The 23,640-nt window shown below is 57.2% G+C and overlaps 1 protein-coding gene across 5 annotated transcripts in view; it reads left to right on the top strand.

Moving 5' to 3' along the window:
* The window catches only part of DTX2 (deltex E3 ubiquitin ligase 2), a 34,228-nt gene extending 12,592 nt beyond the window's left edge, over positions 1–21,636 (top strand). For 4 of the 5 annotated variants that reach the window (XM_082643785.1, XM_082643788.1, XM_082643787.1 and 1 more), the window contains 9 exons: positions 88–444; positions 2,328–2,964; positions 9,341–9,441; positions 14,348–14,488; positions 16,894–16,967; positions 18,101–18,259; positions 18,948–19,109; positions 20,341–20,430; positions 21,079–21,636. In XM_082643785.1, the coding sequence (XP_082499911.1) occupies positions 177–444; positions 2,328–2,964; positions 9,341–9,441; positions 14,348–14,488; positions 16,894–16,967; positions 18,101–18,259; positions 18,948–19,109; positions 20,341–20,430; positions 21,079–21,306 (1,860 nt within the window). In that variant the 5' untranslated portion in view covers positions 88–176 and the 3' untranslated portion in view covers positions 21,307–21,636. The remainder of the gene's footprint in view (positions 1–87; positions 445–2,327; positions 2,965–9,340; positions 9,442–14,347; positions 14,489–16,893; positions 16,968–18,100; positions 18,260–18,947; positions 19,110–20,340; positions 20,431–21,078) is intronic. The other variant, XM_082643789.1, reaches the window with a different exon arrangement.
* The last annotated feature ends 2,004 nt before the right edge of the window (positions 21,637–23,640 follow it).

The following is a 23,640-nucleotide window of genomic DNA, read 5'->3' as shown; positions in this document are numbered from 1 at the left end:
GCATGATTCCCCCCCCCCCCCCGCACTGAGACTGACTCTGGCAGGACCACCGTGTGCGTCGGTAACTGCGTGTCTGTCTTGTTTCAGGTCTCCTGGAAGCGCTGGGCAATGAACCTGAGACTGCAGCCTAGAGTGGTCTGAAGCCGTTGGGGAGAACAGAGGGAGTCCTGGGGAAGATGGCCATGGCCCCAAGCCCTTCCCTGGCTCAGGTGTACACCAGCCCGGTGGCAGTGGCCGTGTGGGAATGGCAGGACGGGCTGGGCACCTGGCACCCCTACAGTGCCACTGTTTGCACCTACATCGAGCAGCAGTTTGTCCAGCAGAAGGGCCAGCGCTTCGGGCTGGGGAGCCTGGCCCACAGCATCCCCTTAGGCCAGGCTGACCCTTCACTGGCTCCTTATATCATCGACCTCCCCAGCTGGACGCAGTTCCGCCAGGACACTGGTAAGGCGCTTCCTGCCTCGAGTATGTGTCCAAGTGCCTGTTTCGGGCTGGGTGTCGTGCTAGGTGTTGGGGGTCACAGAATTGACTCTCAGCGCTATCCTGCCCCTGAAATGCACATGGTCAGAAGGCAGGTGCTGGGAGTGATAGCAATGTGAGATGTTCCTTAGTGGTACAGGGTGCCTTGGGAACACAGTGCAGAGGCCGTTCCAGCCCCTTTCCCCCTTGTCTCGCAAACCAGAAACGCCTGCTTCCGCCCGTAGAGATTCGAGGGTCTCACTGGCAGCAGGCAGGCAAGCAAGCCGGCCGGCGTGGGGGTGGCACACCATGCTAGTTAAGAGGGCCTGGTGATGTGTTCCAGCTCCTGTGTGATAGCTGTGTCACATGGGCAAGTTACTTCACTCTCCTGTGCACTCATGTTTCTTTCGCGTGTGTGTGTGTGTCTTTTGCTCAGTATTAGTGAGAATGGGGCCACCAACTTCCTCCCAGAGCTGTGCACTTTCCCTGTAAATCAGTGGTTTTCAGCTGGGGGCAACGTTTGGAGACATTTTTGATGGTCAGGACTGTGGGGTGGGGCGCTACCAGCATCTAGTGGGTAGAAGCCAGGGATGGTGCTAAACATCCTGCAATGTCCAGGACAGCCCCACAACAAAGAATTATTAGCCCAGAATGTCACTAGTGCCGAGCCTGAAGACTCTTGCTCTAATCCCTGTAGCAGCGTCCCCGAGGGTGTGAGGACTGAGGTTTCCAGGCAGTGGGTGCAGATAAAAGTCCCTGCCTTCATGATGTTTGCAGTCACTGAGAAAGGCAGTGCACAAGATAAATGATTCGTGAACTGTGTATGAGTTAGGTAGCAGTGAGTGTTTATCAGGGAATAAATGTGTAAAGCGCAGGGAGAGGTTGTTTTGAAGTTTGAGCTTGGGTGGCCTGGTCACCAGGAAGGGCTGGGGACAGATCAGGAGGGAGAGGCAGGTCATGCAGGGCTTTTCCATCCCTTGAGGGACTTCGACTTTTCTTCTGAAAGGAGGAACCCTGGGAAGATTTGGGCAGAGGAATGACGTAATCTGATTTGGGGGTTAAGAGAATCCCACTGGCTGCTGAGGTTGGGAGACCAGGTAGAAGGTAATTGCAGCGATCACCTTTTGACAAGTACTGTTGGAAGCATGGCCCAAATTGACTTTTTTCTTTCTCTCCTGAATCGTCAGGTTTGGTTTATTAATATAAGCTAACCACAGGTGTTTCCTAATAGTTGCTACCTGGGAAGTCCAAGGGAATCTAAGTACATCCACGTAAGAGAACTGTGTAACAGTTAATAAAGAGTTTTACAAAGTTTTAGAGACATAAGAAATACTTATGGCATAATACATGAAAACAGGAAAAAATTTCAGTATGATTGTCAGCTATACCTAAACATACATGCCTAGGAGACTAGATGGGAAGGAATATGTTACAATATACGTCGTGTGCTTTCCTCTTGGTGGTTGGATTATGGATGATTTAATTTTCTTCAGACATTTTGTTTTCAGTTTTTTAAGTCAGGCTACATAGGTTTCATCCTTAGGAATATTTTGAGCCACAGCTGGTCTTTGACCTAAGCGTCCAGCATCCCTCACTCCTGCTGAGAAGCACTGGTCCCTCTCTGCCACTTGATCCCTTTGATCCACAGTTTCTTTGCATAGAGAGAGCACTCTACCCTTCACCCCAAATTTGGAGAGAATAGTCAATGCCAGCCTTTAGGTCAGACAGCAGCATGACCATATATACACCGTGATCATGTTGTTTTATTTTGGTTGTAGGAAAAAAAGAATTTTTAAACTCCCTTTTTTTGGGAGGTGGTGAGTGGCTAGCAGATGAACTTTATATGTGCCACGCTCCTTTTAAAACAGGCACCATGCGGGCTGTGCGGAGGCACCTGTTTCCCCAGCACTCAGCCCCGGGCCGGGGCATCGTCTGGGAGTGGCTGAGTGACGACGGCTCCTGGACGGCGTATGAAGCCAGCGTCTGCGATTACCTGGAGCAGCAGGTGGCCAGGGGCGCCCAGCTCGTGGACTTGGCTGCCCTGGGGTACAACTACACCGTCAACTGCGCCACCCACACGCAGACCAACAAGACTTCCAGCTTCTGCCGGAGCGTGCGGCGCCAAGCAGGGCCCCCGTACCCAGTGACCACTGTCATCGCTCCGCCGGGCCACACGGGAGTGGCCTGCTCTTGCCATCAGTGCCTCGGCGGTGGCGCAGCCGGCCCCGTGTCAGGCCGCTACCGCCACTCCATGACCAACCTTCCCGCCTACGCAGTCCCCCAGCCACCCCACAGGACCGCCGTTGTTTTGGGGGCCCACCAGGCCTTTTCTCCATACAACAAGCCCTCACTCTCTGGGGCCAGGTCTGCGCCCAGGCTGAGCACCGCCAACTTCTGGGCTGGGGCGCTGCCCTCCGTGGGGAACCAGCCCCTCTACCGCTCCAGCCTCTCCCATCTGGGACCTCAGCACCAGCCCCAAGGACTGTCCGCTGCCGGCGCAGCCAGGTATCTTGTGTTACGCGGATGGTCGTTTTGTCCACCCGCATGCCTTGTCAGCGGGCTTGGGTTTCTGCTCTTCTTTAGCTGGGAAGACTCCCCCCAAATGTCTGCAGACTTGGCACGTGCCTCCTCGGCTGTCCCTGCTACGTCATCCCCTTTGCACGTGTCACGTGGTGCCGAGGTGCCACGCTGTCCACAGCCTTTTGTCCCGGGGAGCCTACCTGACTTCTGGCACTTGAGTGCTGGTAGTTGCCACATGGGTTAAAACCAGTGATTCATTGACCCAGGAGAATCAGGCTCTCTGAGCAGTTAAAGATTTTTTTGGCTGTGCCTGTGTGCCGCGTAGCTGGGGCTGGGTACCTGAGGACATTTCTCTGACTCCGTCTATGTGCCTGGCCCTGAAGTCACAGACATGGAAGGTTCAACCCTCTCCCTAAGCCCACGGTCTCATCCACAGAAGGCTGTGAGCCCAGTTTTGGTGCTTAAAAGTTGGTTGAGGAGAGAGCAAAGTGCTGAGCGTGTTGGGGGTGGCAGCAGGTGACATAGGGCAGCTGCTGTGCTGGTACAGTCCATGTCTCATAGGGCACCCTGAGAAAGATGATGAAATGGGCTCCGTCCAGACCAGGTGGCACTTTAAAGTGGGGAAACCCTTGAGTGGCCAGTGGTGGGTGCATCTGGGATGCTCAGAGACCTGTCACTGACCAGGGGCCTCATCATCGATTATTATTGAGGGTCTGGGGTCTGGAGAATATTTTGAGAACTCAGAGTGTTAGCGGGGATGGGGGCTGATTTCTGAGAGAGGGTGACCTGGTTGGGTGGTGACTGGATGTGTAGGCCTGTGGCTGCCCTGTTTCCCAGGGAGTCAGCCTCTTGGGGCCACGTCACCCAAGCCCGCCCACCGGCCCACCTGACCACAGGGAGGGCTGAAGCGTCCCAGTGTGGCTGAGACCTCCTTGGCAGCTTCTCAGGCCTCTAGTATTTCTTCTAGTTAGGTTTCAGAGGACCCTTCCAGCTTCGATAAGACAGTGACAGCTGTCACTCACCAAGCACATGTTATAGCCGGGCCCTGTTCAGCAGGCTATGTGGGTGATTTTGTGAATCCTCCCAATGGCCATGTGGTAGGGGGTATCCCCAGCTTACAGGGGAGAACATTGAGGCTGGCGAGGTTGGCAGCACAGCCAGGAAGTGGCAGAGCTGGGATCAAACCCAGGCCCCTTGTGGGGCATGTGGAGGGAGTTTTTTTTTTTTTGAAAAAAAATTTTTTTAATAATTTTTTTTTGTATTTTGGCCACGCCACGTGGCATGTGGGATGGTTCCCCGACCAGGGATCAAACCCGGGCCTCCACAGTGAAAGCGCTAAATCCTGACCACTAGGCCACCAGGGAACTCCCCACGTGAAGTTCTTGAAGCCATCTAAAAGGCAGAGTGAGAGGAAGGCAGAGGGCATCCTGAGGGGTGCGTGCAGAAGCCACCAGTACACAGAGGAGGGGATGGGCCCCCTGGGCCCGGGTGTCTTCCTGCGTGTCCTCCAGGAGTTGGGGCACGTGGATCTGAGATCTCTCTGGGAATTGGGAGCACAGGGAGGTATGGCCTGGGCCTTCTCTGTGGGCTTGCACAGAGACATAAGCAAGCTGGGCTCTGTGCCAGCCCAGTCCATCCCAGTGCTCTGTGAGGCCCCTCCCAGTATGTGAGTCAGTCTGTTTTAGAGAAAAACATGTCACATTTGCCAGCCCAGAAGGGTTATCAGCAAGGCTGGAGCTGCTTTTACGACTAGGTCGGCTTTGCCTAGCCTCTTGGGGCTTATGTTCTTACAAATTAACTGCGGCAAGTTTCTAGATGGTTCTAGAGCTGGGATTCTGAGATTGAGCCAGGCGACTTCATGGGCTTTGTTGCTTTCTTCTGGTATGGGGTGCCCATCAGTCTCCCCTGATATTTCTCTGGGGTCTCCCCTCCCCAGCCTGAGGGCCCAGGAGGCTACTGAGGTGGGTCCTGCCTGTGCCATCCAGGCGAGTTACAGAATGGAAGGCTGCCAGCCAGACGGCCTTACCTTTGCTGCTGAGCCGTGCATGTTGCTGCTTACCCTGCTGCGCTGGAGCTGGGCCGGCAGGTGAAACAGCCTCAGGGGCCTGCCGCCTGAAGGGGGTGTTCCCTTGACCTCCTGCAGCTCTTCAGGAGCTGGGAGGGGTGACATTCACTCGCAGGGGCCGGTGTTTTCCTGTCTAATTTGTAGTGTGGTTCTCTGCAGTTAACCCTTCTCTAATGGCTGTTGTAGAGCCAGAGGGGGTTTAATAAATCCCTGACCTCTTAACCCAGCAGGGCTGGAAGGATTTGAAAACACCTGGCACCTTAGTCTTCTAGCGGCTGTGATATAGTTCTCAAAGCCAAGTGAATGTCAGCAGCATCAGGTGAAGGTTACCGCGTGTGTGGAGGAGAAAGTGTTTACTGGTAGCTGCTGGGAAGGACATGTGAGTCAGTGAAATCAAAATTTGTGGAACCCATGTGGTTTTATTTTTTTCGTAACCCCCATAGTTTCAAATCACTTCTTGCTCAATCTGGGTAAAACCTTGGCTGACTGATTTGCCTGGTGCCCCAGGAGCCTTTCCGAGTAGGCAGTAATCCATCGAGAAGATACATGATTTGTCACTGAGCCGCTGGGTTTAAGTAAATTTCCTCGTAGCTGAAGTTTATCCCCTTAAGCACCAAAACTTCAGTGATGTTGGATGGAAAACTTTCCAAAATGTGTCACGCACCGATTGTTTAATAGAGGGTGTGCCGGCTGGTTTAGCATTCTGGTGACTTGGGGTGGTGATTAGGACCAGCCCTCTATTGCAGCTTTGGTGTGGCTAGGCCTTGGGGTGCTTTGTCCCTGCACTAACCCGGCCTAGGAAAATGGCTCTCAGTTTGCTTTCGTCAGCTCTGTTCTTGCTGCTGCTGCTCCCCCAGCCTCTGAAAGCACCCCACTCCCTCCCAGTATCGGCCAGGCTCTTCAGACTTGTGGGATTGGGGTCCTGGGTTCCAATGGGTCCTTGCCCCTGATTCGTTGTAGGCCCTCGGCTCCACTCTGTTCTCTTTTCTGCGTCTCCCTTTTCCTCTCTGAAGGTTACGGAATTGGGCGGGTCAGTTTCTGAAGTTTCCTTTTGCTCTGATAGGGCTGTGGTTTTCAGGATTTGGTGAGGGCCCTGCAGCTCTCCCGGAGCCGCCTGGCTCCGCTGAGACCTGGGAATCGTGGACATTTGGATCGTGCTGCAGATTGAGCCTCGCAGACACCCTGGGGGCCTTTGGGAATTACTCGCATCTTACAGAGAGAGAAAGTAAAGCTCAGAAAGGGGACTCGACGTGCACCAAGGCACCCAGCTTTTTTTTTTTTTTTTTTTTTTGTGCGGTACGCGGGCCTCTCACTGTTGTGGCCTCTCCCATTGCGGAGCACAGGCTCCGGACGCGCAGGCTCAGCGGCCATGGCTCACGGGCCCAGCCGCTCCGCAGCATGTGGGATCTTCCCGGACCGGGGCACGAACCCGTGTCCCCTGCATCGGCAGGCGGACTCTCGACCACTGCGCCACCAGGGAAGCCCAAGGCACCCAGCTTTTAAGTGCTGCGGGGGCTGGAAGGGGGTCGCCAGGCTCTACATCCTATGCTTCTTGTACTGCGCATGCTCAGAGGTTCCCCGGTGGGTGGCAGCCCGTGGGGAGCTGGAGGAAGGCTTTGTGTGCCTCACTGCCCAGCCTTCTAGCTCTGCCCCCTGTTTGGGACTGTCCAATCCTGTCTGTGGAGAAAACTAGAAATCTTCCTGTCTCGTGTTCCCAGCTCCACTTGGAAGCTCCTGGAGACGGTCCCAGACAGGCAAGGCAGGGAGAGCCTAGGAGGTAGAGCCGGGAGCCCAGCAGGCGGGAGGGGTGCATGAGGCAGGTGGGAGGGAACTCTCGGAAGGGCACTTCATGGGCATATGGTGCCCCCACATCGGGGAACATTCTGCCAGTCTGAGCCCTTTAGAGGACGGTGCAGGGAGATCAGCGACCTCTGAGGTTCTGTCCACCCCTGAGAGTCCCCATCTTGGGACCCTCTGGATCCTTTTACTGCTCTGTTCCTTCTGATCACAGCAGAGAAATGTATGGGGGAGGAGTTGGGGAAAGTCGCAGGGGAAGTGACAACATCGTGAGACCCCTAAGCAGATTGAACTTAGTCATGGTTCCTGGTCCCAGTTCCAGGGTGAGCTGCTCATGGGAAGCCTTTCTGCCTGTCTGCTTTCTGCTCTAGAACCGAGGCCTTCTCCCTCAGATACGTGCCTCTCACCAGCAAGGGAGGATCCCGCTTCTTGGACCCCTGCTGGGCCAGTGATGCCCAGCCCACTGAGTAGCCCAGTGCGGTGGCAGAGCCAGGCTTCGGCTTTCCAGCTTCCTGGTTATGGGCTCAAGCTTAGCGCTCCCTGTCGGGTTGGCTTGGGAGATGAAGGATGCCTCCAAGGGCTATATCTTCTCAGATTCTTTACTTCTAGAACCTGAGAATTGAAGAAGCAGGCTCAGGAAGGGGGTGGGGTGTGGCTTCAAATTAAACGGAGTTTAGGGGGGCCAAAACCTTAGCCCTAGTGTCCTGCATGCCTAGCCCCCCCACTCCCCCCGCATTATCAGAGTGTCCTGATACAGTTCCACTGTCCTCTTGGGGCTGAGGGTAGATAAGGGTGGCAGGAAGCATGGCCACACAGGTGGTTCTGTTTGGGGAGAATAGTCCAGAAATGAAAACCAGTACCAGCCAGTGTGAAATTTTCTGATTTGGATCAGAACCAGCAGCTCCCTATTGTGTCCACCAGTGGGACCCTTGACCCCAGGCCGGCAGTAGGGAAGGATCTGGGCAGCTTCCAGAAGCATTGGCCATAACCAGGTGGTTGCTGGTTTGCCGACCATCGTAAGGGTGGCACAGCAGACTGGAGGTGTCCATCGTTTCCTGAGCACCTTCCCAGCTCCTGGATTCAGGCTGGGCCCAGTGGAACAGAAAGGAACATGCCCAGGGCCTGTCCTTGGGGAGCTCCAGTGGAGGGACTGCGTGCAAGGGTTTCAAAACCCTTCCCGCTGCGTCACCTTGAACATGGACAGTGCTGGATTGGAGGACGCAGTCACCGGGAGGGGGAGGAGGTAGCAGGCATGGTGGGCCATCTACGCCAGCTGTCCCCAGGGCAGGGCTCCCTGAAACCATAATGGCGTGGATTTATTACTGTTTAAAAATATAACGGCTTAAAACCAAGTGAGAGACCTGGAATTAGTCACTGTGGGAGGCAAGACCTTCATTGAAAAAAAATTCCCTATATTTTGAACTAATTTGGGATTTACAGAAAAGTCACAGAAATGGTACAGAGTTTCCCCACCGCCCTTACTTGACTTCTCGCGTTAATGTCTTTCGTAAACATGGTGCGGTTCTCAGAACCAGAGAGAGGCTCACCACTGGTGCAGGACTGTTAGCTAAAGGCTTTTCCCGCTTTCATTGGTGTTTCCTCTGCTGTTGTCATTCTGTCCCACGATCCCACTTTGCGTCCAGTTGTCATTTCTCCTCCTCCACCTGTTCCTCCTCCTGTGGGTAAAACAGTTCCTCAGTCTTTCTTCATCTTCCATAACCTTGACCCTTTGGAAGAGTTACTTTTGTCGAATGGCCCTTAATTTGGGTTCGTCAGACGTTTTCTCATGATTGGCCTGAGGTTATGCCGTTTTGGCAGGGACCACAAAACGGGTGTTATTTCCTTCTCGGAGCGTCTTCTCTTGGGGTTCCTGATGTTGGTTGGTCCTGTTACTGGTGGTATTGGTCTGGACCACTCAGAGTGGTTTCTGCTGGACTTCCGCTCTGCGGGGAACCACAGAGCCCTCCTGATGAAGCTGGTGAGTTCATAATTCTTTTAGGTTTGTCTTCAGAGTCTCTGATTGTCCAGGAGAACGTTTTTTGACAGCCAAAGCTTCATTCTCGATACCTTGTAGAAAGATGAGGCTCATCCCCAGAAGTGTTCTTCAGTGTCACTGCCCCGCCCCTGCCTACTGTTCCTTCCCCTCCCCAAGGCCCAACTTGGAGTTTGACTTTTGTCGCTTGATTTTCACAGGGGAAGTGATGGCGGGCCGGCCTTTGACTTAGTATCAAGTATTCAGATTCTCTTTCTTGGTTAGTTTGGGTGTGAGAGGAGTGAACATCAGATCTCTTTGCTCCTCCTTCCAGATACTCTTCACCGGGATCTTTTCTTTAAAAAAAGAAAAAACCAGAAGCCCTCACTGCACAGAGGCAGCTGCGGGAAGTGAAACCACAAAGGGGCCTCAGCAGCACCCGTGTCTTCCTCACTCGGTGTTTCTCCGGCTCCTGTTTCTGCTAAGTCGGCTCCGCACATTAAGCTCTGCCCTCTCTTCTCCCCAAGTGCCTCCCTGCCCAGCGGTCCAGTGAGCAGCCCCAGGAGCGTCCCCGCCACGGTGCCTGTGCAGATGCCGAAGCCCAGCAGGGTCCAGCAAGCTCTCGCAGGTAGGCAGGCTGCTCCCTGGTCCAGGTTCCAGAACAGACTGTGTCTGGCAGGGCCAGGACTTGGGGGCAGGGGAGAATGCGTGGGGTAGGGGGAGGAGATTGTGGGGCAGGGGTCTTGTTACCCTGTGTGTTCTCATGGAAACCCAGAGAGGCTCCTTGGCGGGGCGGTGCCTTTTTTCAGTGATGGTGTATCCCCCAGCGGGTGAGCCTGGGTGCCTGTTCGTTTGTCTCGGTGTTGGGGTGGGCGGTGGGGGCGGGTCATGCCTGATGACGGTGGGTGCCCTGGTGTGGCCTTTCCCCACCTTTTACACTTTCACATCACCTTGAATTACGGTTCAGGAGTCACTTTTCTGTCCCGAAATGCTTTAGGCATTTCCCTAAAGGGGCCCCCTGGGGAACTCATAGAACTATTTTGGCTGGAGTTAACATTTTGAGTAAGTACTTTTGTGTCTCACTAGATCTTTTGTTAACCTTACACCTTTGAACTTTAAAAAAAATTGATTAATTAATTTATTTTGGCTGCATTGGGTCTTTGTTGCCGCGCGCAGGCTTTCTCTAGATGTGGTGAGCGGGGGCTACTCTTCGTTGTGGTGTGCGGGCTTCTCACTGCGGTGGCTTCTCTTGTTGCGGAGCATGGGCTCTAGGTGTGCGGGCTTCAGTAGCTGTGGCACGTGGGCTCAGTAGTTGTGGCTCGCGGGCTCTAGAGCACAGGCTCAGTAGTTGTGGTGCACGGGCTTAGTTGCTCCACGGCATGTGGGATCTTCCCGGACCAGGGCTCGAACCCGTGTCCCCTGCATTGGCAGGCAGATTCTTAACCACTGTGCCACCCGGGAAGCCCCAAACTGTTTTTTAAATTCCTCTTGCGGGTATTAGGAAGCCACTGAAAGTTATTTTTTAACTTATGGGAAATGTAAAATCGTACATGAAGATACACTGAGGAGTCTGGTGAGCCTCCATCATTTAAAGATGGAGGCAGAGGAGTGAGCTAACCAGACTGTGTGTTGGGTGAGTCACTGTGGTAGCACAGGGGGGGATTGGAGGGGACCAGGCCTAGAGGCAGGGAGACCCTGTGGACCTGGACTTCATGCCTCAGGTGGGCCAGCCACTGACTAGGGCCGTGGCAGTAGATGGAGGTAAGGGCTTCTGACTTGGTGGTTGGATTGGTTGTGAGAGGGGAGGAATAGAATGAGGCCTGGTGTACAGCTACCGACAGAGATAATAAATCATCATAATTAAGGAGGAAGGACGAGGGGTTTTGCATGTGTGGTAACTCATTTCATCCCAATAGCAACTCTATGGGGGAGGAACTTTGATTCCCATTTTATGTTTAAGGAAAGTGAGGCTCAGAGAACTCCGCAAACCTCCCAGGGCCAGCCAACCAGCGCTTGGCAGAGCTGGGATTCAGCCCCAGGCATTCTTGGCCTCAGAGTCTGGGCTCTTCGCTGTGAGGCGATGGGGCGATGGGTGGGGTGATGGCTGTGGCTGTCGACAGGCGGAGATGTTCCAGCGGCAGGGAGGTTTGGACGAGCAGTACAGAAGAGCAACGTGGGGTGGAGTGGGGCGGCCCGTGCCCCCCTGGGAGTGAGGTTACGGAGACCCGGTTGGATGCCGGGAAGAAGAGCCCTTGAAGGACATGGAAGGACCAGTCAGAGAGGCGGTAAGGATGGGAGAGTGGGGCCGGGAAAGCCCCAGGAGGGGAGGCTTTCAATCTCTCAGCTGCTCAGCCATCAGCCCTTTGCTGGGGCAGAGAGAACAGTGAGCAAAAATGTGATGACTAGGAAATCCCTGCCCAGTTTAGGTCTTCTCGTGGCATCCGACGCCACAGGTGATTCAGGCCTATGTGTGTGTGTGTGTGTGTGTGTGTGTGTGTGCGTGTGTGCGTGTGCGTGCGTGTGCGCATGCGTGTGGTGCTGGTCTTGTTGGAGAGAGGTTGTGGGGGAATGGGCCCAACCTGCACACGCCCAGCTCTGTTCAGCTCTGCGGTCACTGAGGCTTTAATACCAATGCCGTGATCACCTCTGCACACAGCTCAGAAGTGGTCTGGGTGCTGAGGAGCTCTCGAGGCTGGACCCTCTGCAGGCCACATCCTCTGTGTCCCCTGCCACCTGGGCTCTCACAGTGATCCTGGAGGCAGGCAGGTATTTTAATCTCCATTTACTTGTCAGGGAAACAGAGCCCAAAGGTTCAGGAACTGGGTCCCGGTGAGGACAGAGTAGATGAGCCGGTGGCCAGACGCCGCCCCGCCTGAACACGTGGCTCTGGCTCGTACCTGAAGCTGGGGCCACTGTGTGGGCCACCAGGGAACCAGGGATCCTGCGCCCACCCCCAAGAAGCAGGGTCTGGAGAGACCTCTCAGCTGGGCTGCAGTTACGGATTCGATTATGGATTTGGGAACGCGCTTGCCGCATTGAGGTGAGCACCTGGGCACAGGGGTCTGCAGGTAGGTCTCCAGCCCGCGGATGTACTGCGGAAGGGCTGCACGCCCCTCTCGCTGGTGGAGGATCCGTGTCAGCCAGGCGCCTCAGGTGATGGCTTTGCTGCCTGCGGCCCGGCCAGGGCCTCTCCTTCAAGGGGGTGGGGAGGAGTGGGCCTCCGAGGCCGGGGCCAGGCTCCCACCCTGTGAGGGAGGAGGAGTGTCTGCATTTTACGCTACCAAGACCTGCCCAAGACCGGTCAGCCGGTGGGGAGTGGTACTGGCCTTGAGCCCAGATTGGTAAGGCCAGGGCCAGCAGAGGGTAGGCTTGGACCTGAGCCCTGGTCACTAGACGAAAGGCCAAGGCTGGACATCAGAAAGGGGGTGTCTGCACATCTGCCCATGTGCAGGACCTGCCAGGGGCTCCAGCAGATCTAGACGAGAGCAGGAAAAGCCGTGGCTATCCGAGCTGTTATGGCAATTTGGGGGGGCTGTCCCTGAGCCCTTGCTATTGGGGAAGATGTGATGGCCCCTCTTGGTCCTCCCCCTCCCCCCCACTGCCCAGTCCTGTCCACTGGACGCTGCTTTTGTGAAGTGTTAGCTCTGGGGTGATTTTCACACTTTTTCACAAGAAGGCAGACCTGCAGGGCATGCGCTGCTTGTCTGTGGGCGTCTAAGTTAAGACTTAGCTGTCTGTGGCTTGAATTCAGAGGAGCAGGTCCTGCATTGAAAAGGGCAGGAGCGTTGTTCACGCTGGCCTCTTGCGGGGCTGACATGGTGGCCTCAGGGATGTCTGCTCCCCAGCAGGCAGGGACCGGGCACCTCTTGGAGCAGAGTGAAGGAGACAGAGTAGGAGGGGGACGTGGCTGTTTCAGATGGGCAGTCAGGGAGGGGCTGCCGGTCAGGGAGGGGCAGCCAGTGCAGAGGGGTCTGCTTGATGGGCGGGAACTGGTGCATGTTGGGGCAAGTACAGAGCTCCAGGGTTCTCCTAAGGAATTGTTCTCTTTTTTTTCCATCTATCTGCCCCCTGTGCCTGCTTGTCATTTGGCCCACCCGATGTTTAGTTCCAAGGGAACCCACACTTTGAGCCCAGGAACAACCTTGGGATGCTGGTGGCATCGAATTACCTGATGAGCGGGCACCCAGTGTCCAGCCTTGGTCTTCTGATGTGCACTCTGGTGTCTCCTGCGGAGTGGCCACCACAGCACACCCTGTGCTGCCCAGGCTGCTGGCCTCTGCTTCTGTCCCTGACTGGGCACATTTGCCCCATTGAGAGCCTTTGTTCTCTGGTGGAGGCCACAGTGGGGCCCAGTGGATCCCGAGGCCAGATCTCTCCTCACCGCTCTGGATCTCCTTGGAGTGGGCAACAGGTCCACCCGGCTTGTCCGCTGTGCCCAGACCCCTTGCCAGATTCTGAGCACCTAGAAAGCCCCCCTAAGGGAGGTGCCCGAGGGGAAGCTCAGAGCTCCCTTCCCTGGGGGAGGAGGTGCTTTTGAGCCTGACTAGGGATGGGGAGGATTGGGTAGAGGGTGCTGTGGACAGCAGGGTGGCTGAGAGTGTGGCAGGAACGGGGACTCCAGCGGGAGGACATGCTGTGTTCCAGGTCCTTGGGGAGCGCGGGTGAGGGTCTGGCTAGGATGCGTGTGGAGCGCCAGGCTGAGGAGTGAGGCATCCCTCCTGCAGGTATCAGGAAGGAGGGACAAGACTGGACAGTCCACTCGGCGCGGCTGCCTGCTGCGGCTCCCTCCCGCTGTGGGCTGCCCCTGTGCTCCCACCCAGGGCAAAGGGGACCAGAGAAGGAAGCCACGGCTTGGGACCTTAACTGCTCCAGAGGAGCGGTCACAGGGGCCATGGGGACGCCTCGGTGGGGGAGCAGGCCTGGGGCATCATTCCCTCCTGCCTGCCCCGGGGATGGCGCTGAAGGCACCTAGGCGGGCCAGGTGTGGCGTGCAAAACAGGCAGCGTCCCAGCGGGGGGGGCAAGGTGAGCAGGAGCCGAGGGGGCGCGGCCGACGGGGCGCAGGGGGAGGACCGTGAGCTCCAGCCCATCTGCGTTTCCATAGCTTGGCTGCGCCCTTCTGTGTCGCCCCTCTGCTCTCCTTCCTCATGCCTGGCACAGAGAGGTGCCCACCAGAACTGCTCAGGAGGCTTCCTGGGGCGGCATTCTGCCCTCTGCCCTCCCGAAGCAACAGACTCGCCCCCTGCATGCTCCAGGCACGGGCTGATGGGTTGCTTGTACAGACCCCTTTGGAGCTTGGGGCCAGGGCTCCCACCAGTCAGGCATTTCACTGGTTCCCGACCCAGAGCTTAGCCCTGCCGGCCCGGGTAGGCCCTGGCAGCCTCGAGCTGCCGGAGTCTCCGGGGAGATCGGCAGGTCCTGATGGCCGTTGACAGTGCCAGCTGGACACAGCCGGGGTTTGTGGAGGTCACATGCTGAACGACTCCTTCTAACGTTTCTCCCCTCTCTGCATGTCTGATCTCGCACCCCGTGTAGGCATGACGAGTATTCTGATGTCAGCCATTGGACTCCCTGTGTGTCTTAGCCGCGCACCCCAGCCCGCCAGCCCTCCCGCCTCCTGTCTGGCCTCTAAAAGTCACAGCTCAGTTAAGAGATTGAGGAAAATGTCCATGAAAGGTAGTTCCTGCTCACAAATACTCTCTGGCCTCTGCTAAGCCTCCTCCGAGTCTTGCTGCCTCTGACTCTTCTGCACCGATCACTCTTCTCTGACCACCACGGCCCTCCGCCGCTTCCTTCGAAGGGCCAGCCCATGTGGGGCTACTTCAGAGGGGTCCCCCGATGACCACTGCCCTGGCCGTCACACGGCCAGGGAGGAAGGGGTTTCAGAACCGTTGGAAGGTGCTGTGAGTTTTAATAAAACTCAGGTGGAGGGGCCTGTGGGTAGTAAGTTCTAAACCTGCCATTCCTAAAGCCGATGGTGGCTCTGCTTCCATCGTTGGGCCAGAGAAGTGTGACCGCTCCGGTGACCTTCAGGATGGTGTGAGAGGGAGCGTGGCTCTGGCTCCGCCAGTCCTGGGTTTCCAGCGCTCACGGGCTTTGTGAGCTCACACAAGCGTCCTGTTCATGAGCGGCGCGCCTCCTACATGGCAGGTTGTGGGAGGAATAGGAAGTAAAGAGCTCGGGAAGCACCTGGCACGTGGTACCAGTACTAGTACGGTGGTTGCTCTGATCCTGTTCACGCCTGTCTAACCCCCGCCCAACGGGGGAGGAGGGAGGCCAGGGATGGGCGGGGCTAACCCTGCCCAGCACCCCGCCCCCGGCCCACCCCCCCCACCCCACCCCCCGCCAGCAGTTGCTCCCGCCCTGCTCCCCCTCTTACTCTACCTCAGAGGCCAGCAGCTTCCCGAGGCACGGGTTTGCCCCAGGACAACAAGGCTCTCAGCAGACGCTCTGGCCTTCCTGGGCTCGGATGTCCCTTTCGTGGGGTAGGCGGTCACCTGGCTGGCCCCCTTTGAGAAAAGTGGCTCCTGGAGAGTTACCTCCAGTTCTGAAAGGCTGCCTGGGCACGGGCAGGCAGGAGAGGAAGGGATGCTGAGCCAGGCCTCACCGGAGGGATTCCAGGGTCCAGCTGGAGAGTGGCCTGTCCCTAGTCGGCGTGGCCTTCTAGACCAGGCTTTTCTGGAAGGCCTCCCCCCTCAATCAGAATAGAGTCCCAGCCAGCAGGATGGCCACCCGGTGCCGGTGGGGACTGTGCTTTTGCCTGGCTTTCTCCCCAGCGACCAGAGCCAGGGTCCTAGAAGTCTGTGTGTATGGGGGTGCATGTGCGTGTGTATGGGGTGCGTGGTCTTCCTTTGCCTCTAGCTGTTTTTCAGGTCATAGCAGCTGATGCCTTTACAGTGATCATGGCTTTGGTTGGTATTAGGTCCACTTTTTAGATGAGAGAACTGAGACTCAGAGGTGACCTGATTTGGTCCCAGCCCAAGAGCCAGAATCCAACCTGACATCACCAGGTCCCCGCCCCTCGGCTCCCCTCATAACTGTCACCTGGCCTTCTCTGGTCTAGAGGGAGCTCAGGCTTGTAAGTCTTTGCAGCCACAGGCAGATGGCCGTGAGCTTGGGCTCACACCAGAGCCCCTCTGGTCTCAGGGTCTAGGACCAGGAGCTCCCCCTGACCTTGAGGCAGGATGACAAGCCCTGCCGGGATTACGTTCCCCTGGCTGCCCTGGTCTCCCTGGTCCCTCCCCTCTGCTCCGCTTTGCTGTCCCTCTATGATTCTGCGGCTGCCTCTGCCTGGAGAACCCCTGCCATGCTGATTCTCTCTCTAGCTGGGGGCGTTTCTTCTCCTTGGGGTGGGGCCTCTTTGGTGCAGGGCCTCGCCTCCGGGCTTCCTGCACAGGTGCACACAGAGGAGTGGGAGGTTTCGGGAGGAGGGGGCGGGGACAGAACTGTGGGCAGCTTAGGAATCGAGGAGACACGTCACTGACACCCCACAGTCCAGGGAGAAGCCCAAGAAGACTGGTTTGCTGTGGCCGTGTGGCTGTCATCCGCAGTTGGTGTGCACACAGATGCCCCCATGGGGTAGGCACGCACTACACACTTGACTCAGAAAACAAACTTCTCTTACCGAGACTTTCTTACAAGAATGATGAAAGCTGAGTAAAATAACACGGCCAGAATGTGCTCCAGAGTATCTGTTTTAGAAGCTGCTGTTTGACTCTTCCACATGTCCTCTGAAGCCTGGGACAGGTTTCCTGAGTGAAGGTGTGCAGGGCCGTGGCCAAGGCCCCGTCGTGGCTCCTGAGGGCTGTGGCCAGCTGCTGTCTCTGTCCCTCTTCCGTCTCCTCCAGGGCTCCTGGGGCTGGGCCCCCAGCGGGTGGGCCGGGAAGGGCTCAGCCGGCAGAGCTGTGGAGCGTTCTGCGCCTGGCCCAGGTCTCTCCTCTCCTGCACGCTAACCTTCCTCTCTGAGCCGCCCTAACATCCCTCCCAGCAACTTGGACCGCTCCCTGTCGTCCTTTCTCTCTCGTTCCAGCGTCTCCAGTTCTTTCTCCTCGGGACACCACTTATGTTCTTCTCTCTTTTAGGAGGGCCTCCAAAGCCAGAGCCAGAGCAGGTGATAAAAAACTACACAGAGGAGCTGAAGACAGCCCTGGATGAGGTGCGTGTCACGGGAACCATGCTGCTTTTGGTTTTGTTTGGAAACGAGGGGTGGCTTAGACGAGCATGCCAGCCTGTCCCCTGCTGGAAGGTGCTTCCTGAGGAGCCTCTGGCCTCGTCCAGAGAGCCATCCTGCCCCCCTGGCTGTTGGGAGGGCCGGTCGGGGTTCCTGTGGTTAACCCAGCCTGCCAGACCCCCGTCACGGCTGCACCTGGACCTCTCTCTGCTCAGCCTCGCTTCGGGGCTACGGCACCACTTTTCTCCGATTTGAATGGAGAGTCCTGGAGAATCTGGAGGGGTGGGGTCAAGGTCATTCGTGCCAGCCCAGAGCCGAGGACTCTCTTGCCCCTTCCTCCTGCAAACTGAGTGCATAGGAAGCACCTGGTTGGTAAAGGTTTGGACAGAAACCTGAAAGTCATCCTCACGTCGGCCCCTCCCTCCAGCCTGCTCTGCCCTCCCCCTTCACAGCTGTCTGTCTGTCTGTCTCTGCCCTTGTGCTCACCCAGCACAGCTGGGCTGCTTTGCCCCCCCGCCACCCCCCTCCAAGCTGCCGTCTACACAGCCGACATGTGGCCATGATGACTTAGTACCCGCTGCTCACAGCCCCTCAGCCGGGCCCCCGACATGTAAGACGAAGCCCCAGCCCTGAATGTGGCCGTCAGGGCCTCCCGGGATCTGGTCCTCCCCAGACCTCGCCTTGTCTCCTGCACCCCGGTCGCCCCTTGCCCTGCAGGTGCACCGCCCCTCCTGGTGGAAATGCTGGCTCCCGCTTCAGAACGGTCTCTCTACCCGAGTGCCCGTTCCTGTGCTTGTGCGTCTGACAAGTTCCCTTTCCCTTGTAAAGCCCGGCGCTGAGGGCCCCTCCCGTACTTACCTCTCTGCCTGGCTGTTCCGGCCGCCGTCTCCGCCTGTGCTTCAGTTGTTACACAGGCCCCAGTACTTGGTGCCGCCTGCCGTCCCCTCTGCTGTGGTGACGGTGAGCCCTCTGTGCTCCCAGCCTCCAGAACAAACGGCTGTCAGATTCAGTTAGTCTGGGGTCAGGCACTTCAGCAGATGAAGGCGGGTCCTACAGGACTCGCCCCCTGTGGCACAGGGGCCGTGGGTGAGCGTTCCCCGCGTTGGGTCTCCCTCCAGGACTGCATCATCTGTATGGAGAAGCTGTCCATGGCGTCCGGCTACAGCGACGCGACCGACAGCAAGACCTTCGGGCCGGTGGCTGTGGGCCGCTTGGCCAAGTGCAGCCACACCTTCCACCTGCTCTGCCTGCTGGCTATGTACTGCAACGGGAACAAGGTACCCATGGCCCGCCGGGGCCAGCGGTGGGGGTCGGGGTCTCCTTCCCGCAGCCCGTCCCTGTCATGTTGCACTTAAGCAGGTGACTGGGGCTGCTGTGTGAGGGGCCCAGGGCCCGCTCGGAGGCAGCCTTGAGATGTCTGCAGCCCTGGCCCTGCAGCAGGATGGGACTGGGGGGTGGCAGGTGACGCTTGGCTGCCCTGCCTTTGGTGTAGTTTAGCCGGAGTGGACAGGTCAGGGGGATGGAGAGAACGAAGGCCCGTGGTGGGCCTTGGGGCCTGGCCTTTGCACAGTGTCCCCGTGCCATCGTGTACCAGCCAAGGTGCCAGCTTATCAGTCCATTGTTCACGGGGTTTTCTTTTTCATCTTAAACATGACTCGGCTGTGCAAGCTTTTGCTCATAAACCTCATTTTCTTACCTGATGCCAGTCTCTGGGTACCTTGTCCCTTTAATGAAAATTGCATGAGTTTCTGGGGTAAAACTTATCTTTCCAAGGAAGCTTCTGGAATCAAGTTTCTTTGCGAGGAGGCTGCCTGGGAGTTGGGCAATGCGCCTGGGACCCACTGTGTGACTCGGGGCCAAACCCGCGTCCCTGTGGGCCTCTTTGCCACCTAGCCAGCGGGGTGGCTGGTCTGGGTGCCCTCTCAGGGGCCCCAGCTCAGTCCACGGCATTCTGCCTTGTCCCAGGATGGAAGCTTGCAGTGTCCTTCCTGCAAAACCATCTATGGGGAGAAAACTGGAACCCAGCCCCGGGGGAAGATGGAGGTGTTCACGTTCCAGGTGTCCCTCCCCGGCCACGAGGACTGTGGGACAATCCTCATAGTCTACAACATTCCCCATGGCATTCAGGTAAGGGGCTGTGGCAGAAGAGGAGCCTCCTCGGCTCTTTCTGGAATCAGCCCTTCTCGGGTGCTGTCCTTTCTTTCCCGCCCCCTCCTAGCAGTCTGCACACCCCGGGTCACTGTGAAGGTGCCTAGGCTGCCAAGTCAGGCTACCAGCACCCAGGAGGCACTGGTGCTGGGGGCTAGAGCCAGCTCCTAGGGCTGTGGAAGCAAAGAGGTGGCCCTAGCCCTTTCCTGAGCCAGGGAGGGCTTCCTGGAGGCAGAGGCATCTTTGCTGGACTTGTACTGGGCGGAAGGCCAGCAAGCGTCTAAGCAGGAGGAGCGCTTTCATTGGGCCGCCGGCCGGCGAGCCCACAGGGGCAGAACACAGGGTGGGGGGCGCTGGCTGGCTTGGCTGCCCTTGAGGGGCCCGCTCAGTGGCCTGATCCAGGCCTGCGTGGGGCGTGCGGGGACAGGAACCCAAGTTCATTGGGGACCCAGATGGGAGCCCTGGCCCCGGAGGTCTCTGCCTTGGACCGGGGGGGTGGGGGGGATCTCAGAGCCTGGGCAGGTTGGGAAGATACTGCGTAGTGGGGGCCAGGAGTCTGACGGGATGTCACTCGGTTTTGTCTAATTAGGTGCTTCCCCTGGTTTCCCTCCAGTTCTCTGTGGCTCAAAGTGAAATTTAGAAACACTCCAGACAGCAGTAGAGCCAAAGAGCTGGAGGGGACTTTGGAGTTATACATGGCGTGTCACCATGTGGCCGAGAGCAGAGCAAGGGCCGTGTGCGGTTCCAGCCGCCAGCCTCTGTCCAGTCTGCTGCCACTGTCTCGGGCCCCACTCCGGCCACTTCTAGAGCGAGAGTGGAGAGGCTGTGTGCCCGAGTGAGGGTGTCAGGCGGCGGGCCCTGCCATCCGGTCCAGAGAGCCCCATGCCCAGAGGACCGCCAGCAAAGCAGGCGCTTCCGTCCCAGCCTCTAAGGGGTCCGGGCTCTTCGGGGAAGTGGAGGGAGTTAGCCGGAGTGTCTGACGCCAGGCTGAGCAGCCCGGGTTCAGGGAGGGCAGTCGTGGGTGGGTGCCGTGTTCACGGTGGGTCTTCAGAGCGAGATGTGAGATGGCAGTTGATTTGGTTGGTCACTTGAGCGCAGCAATAGCCCCACCTGGAAGGCGAAGGGGTGAGGCTGGGCGCCCGTGTCCGAGCACCTCTGCAGCCAGAGGGCCCCTCGGCTCCCACTCCCTGCGTCTGTGTGCCTCCTGCAGGGCCCGGAACACCCCAACCCTGGAAAGCCGTTCACCGCCAGAGGGTTTCCCCGCCAGTGCTACCTTCCGGACAACGCCCAGGGCCGCAAGGTGAAGACCCGGCTGACGCCCCTGGGAGTGGCCCCCCCTTCCCCCCCAGCTGGCAGCTCTGGGCCCAGCTGTCTGTGTACAGTGGGAGGCGGTGGGGTGGGGAGGGCCCAGCTCGGCGGCCACACCAGATCTGCCTCTGCTCACCTTACTGCGACAGGCAGAGGGGGACAAGGCCTGGGGGCCGGCTGGGGTGTGGGCCACCCCTTCCCGGGGACCTGCCGTGCATTAGGCGTCCCAGGTGCCCGGGGTCCAGGGAGAGACGAGCTGACCTCACAGGTGCTCCAGTGGGAGGACGGGATGGGGAGGCTCTGGGGCCGCTCTACCTGGGTGGGGGGTGGGGTGCGGACTGCAGAGCCACCTCTGCACTGAGACCTGAGTTGGGACTTGTCGGCTCTCCGAAGGCCGGGGAAGAGCATGCCAGGCAGAGAAGAGCCGGTGTGGTGGCTTTGGGGTGGGGACAGCTCCGAGGGTGTGAAGAGGCTTAGGGAGGTGAGGGGGTGTCGGGGTGGGTGTCTGCTCTCCAGGCCAGCCCCGGGAGCTGGGGTTTGTTCTAAGCACTTGTTCACGGCCACCTTCTTCCCCCCTCCCCACCATTCCCTCCCCTGCCCCTTCTTCCTGCCTCCCCACCATCCCCTCCCCCTTGGACAGGTCCTGGAGCTGCTGAAGGTGGCTTGGAAGAGGCGACTTATCTTCACAGTAGGGACATCCAGCACCACGGGGGAGACCGACACCGTGGTGTGGAACGAGATTCACCACAAGACAGAGATGGACCGCAACGTGACAGGCCATGGCTACCCCGACCCCAACTACCTGCAGAACGTGCTGGCCGAGCTGGCCGCCCAGGGGGTGACTGAGGACTCCCTGCAACAGCAGTGAGCTGGGGGCGCAGGCGTCCCCCACCCGGAGCCCAGGCTGCTCCTGCCTGCCTGTCCCCATCCCCCGGCCCCCCCAGGCCCGGGTCTGCGTGGGAACTGGGCGAGCCTGGGAGTCATACTTGTGAGGGCTTCGGATGCAGCTACCTCAGTGCGTGGGCCCCTCTGTCCTCGGTGGGCCGCGTTGGGCCCTCAGTGCTGGGGGCCCTGCAGGGGGTGAGGAGAGACTGCCTGCTGTGCCCCCAGCCAGGGGCAGGCCAGGGTCTGGGTCAGCTTCTCATACCTCAGATGTTCTGTTTGCAATAAATGCCCTATAGCCAAAGTCAGCGGGCCCTGGTGGGTTTGTCAGTGGAGGGGCTGCGTGTGTGTGTGTGTGTGTGTAAAATTGATGTGTGAAGGCCAGCACACACATGTCCTGCTGCGTCAGAACAGGAAGCGGCCTTACAGGCTGCCCATCCAACCCCCTAAATGAAGAAACCAAGGCTGCAGTGAGGCCAGGAGCCGGACGCTGACCTGAGCTGCCCCCTGGGCCCCACCCCAGTTCTCCTTGCAGGGCGCAGTCCAGCAGCTCTGCCAGGGCCCCTCCCGTCTCCTTCCCCAGGGTTCTGGCTTTCTAAGCACTGCTCACATGGGGCAGGTGCTGCTGTCTTCATTCTACAGGTGAGGAAACTGAGGTTCAAGGGTACAGTGAAAGCGGTAGAGCCGGGACTAGAATCCTGGACAGGATCGATCTGACCCCATCCTCAAAGTTCTCATCCTTCCCAACCTTCTTAGAAGGAGGATCCAATACTCGCAGGCTTGCTGTCTGCCTGGCGGGGGTGAGTGTGGCCTGGGGCTGAAGAGACACACACCGAGTAACGTAACATGGGGGAGGGGGTTTGCGGGAGGGGGTTTGCTTTCACAAGCCCTTCTCGTCTTAAGAAAACGACTGAAATTCTATGTTAGGACTCGCTGGTACAAAGATGAATATATGTTAGAGCATTTTCTTTCACCTAGAAGTTCCTTTTTTTTTTTTCTTTCTGATTTTAAAAGAAAGCATTTTTGTGGACCCTTAGCAGTATCGTGGCCCCTGGGCACTGTGCCCACTGCCTCGTGGAGAAGATGGCTGGGGAGGGCAGGGAGGCCTCCATGGAGAAGCTGGATCCCAATCCTGTTTGGTCCCACAGTGAGACTCGCTCCACTGCTGACAGGGCACAGGAGTTGGGTGGCCACCCGCGTGCCGCCCCCATGCTCGGCTCCCACCATTACCGCACAGTGAGAGTCAGAATCGGAGAAAATGTTCGCAAATCTTATGCCTGATAGGGGTCTCGTATCCAAAAAATATCAAGAACTCTTACAACTCAACAATAAAAAGACAGATCCCCAATTTTTTAAAAATGGGCAAAGGACTCGAATAGACTTTTCTCTGAAAAGGATACACAGATGGCTGACAAGCACATGGAAAATGCTCAATGTCATTAGGGAAACGCAAATCAAAACCACAAAGTGATACCACTTCATACCCATTAGGGTGGTTATTATAAAAAAAAAGCAGGGAATAAATATTGGTGAGGATGTGGAGAAATTGGAACCCTCATCCACAGCCTGTGGGAATGTAAAATGTAGCCACTTTGGAAAACAGCTGGGCAGTGCCTGAAAAAGCAGTTACCATATGACTCCACAATTAAAACTACCAGGTAAATATCCAAGAACTGAAAACATGTCCACGGTAACACTCATAATAGCCAAAAAGTGGGAGCAACCCAAATGTCCATCAGCTGATGCACGAATAAACAAAATGTGATGTATCCATGCAACGGAATGCTATTCAGCCAGAAAAAAGAATGAACTATTAACATACAACATGGATGAGCCTTGAAAACATTATGCCAAGTGAAAGAAGCCAGACAGAAAAGGATGCACTGTGTGATTCACTTTATATGAAATATCCAGAAGAGGCAAATCCAGAGAGACAGAAAGTAACTTAGTGGTTGTCAGGGGGAGGGGGAATTGGGAGTGACTGTTTTAATGGGTACAGTGTTTCCTTTTGGGGTGGTGAAAAGGTTCTGGAGTCTGGTGATTTATGGCCAGTGAAATTTAAGAGGAAGTCTACAGGGGCTTCTAGGAAAGCTTATGTTTTTCTGATAAAAGAGATAGATTGGATAACACCTCCCTGCTCCTCCCTTCTTCCTACTTTGATTGAGGATATGATGGCTGGAGCCACAGCAGCCATCTTGCTACAATGAGGAAAAGGCCAAGAGAATCTCAGAGACATTGACCTTATCACCATTTGACCAAGCCCATGCCAGCAGCTGTCCTCCTCCAGGATTCTTGTAAATAAAAATAAATCCCTCCTTGT

The sequence above is a fragment of the Mesoplodon mirus genome (assembly GCF_964341445.2).
Source record: "Mesoplodon mirus genome assembly, chromosome: 15".
NCBI lineage: Eukaryota > Metazoa > Chordata > Mammalia > Artiodactyla > Ziphiidae > Mesoplodon > Mesoplodon mirus.
Note: the sequence above shows the minus strand (reverse complement) of the source record. Positions and strands in the feature narration are given on the sequence as shown.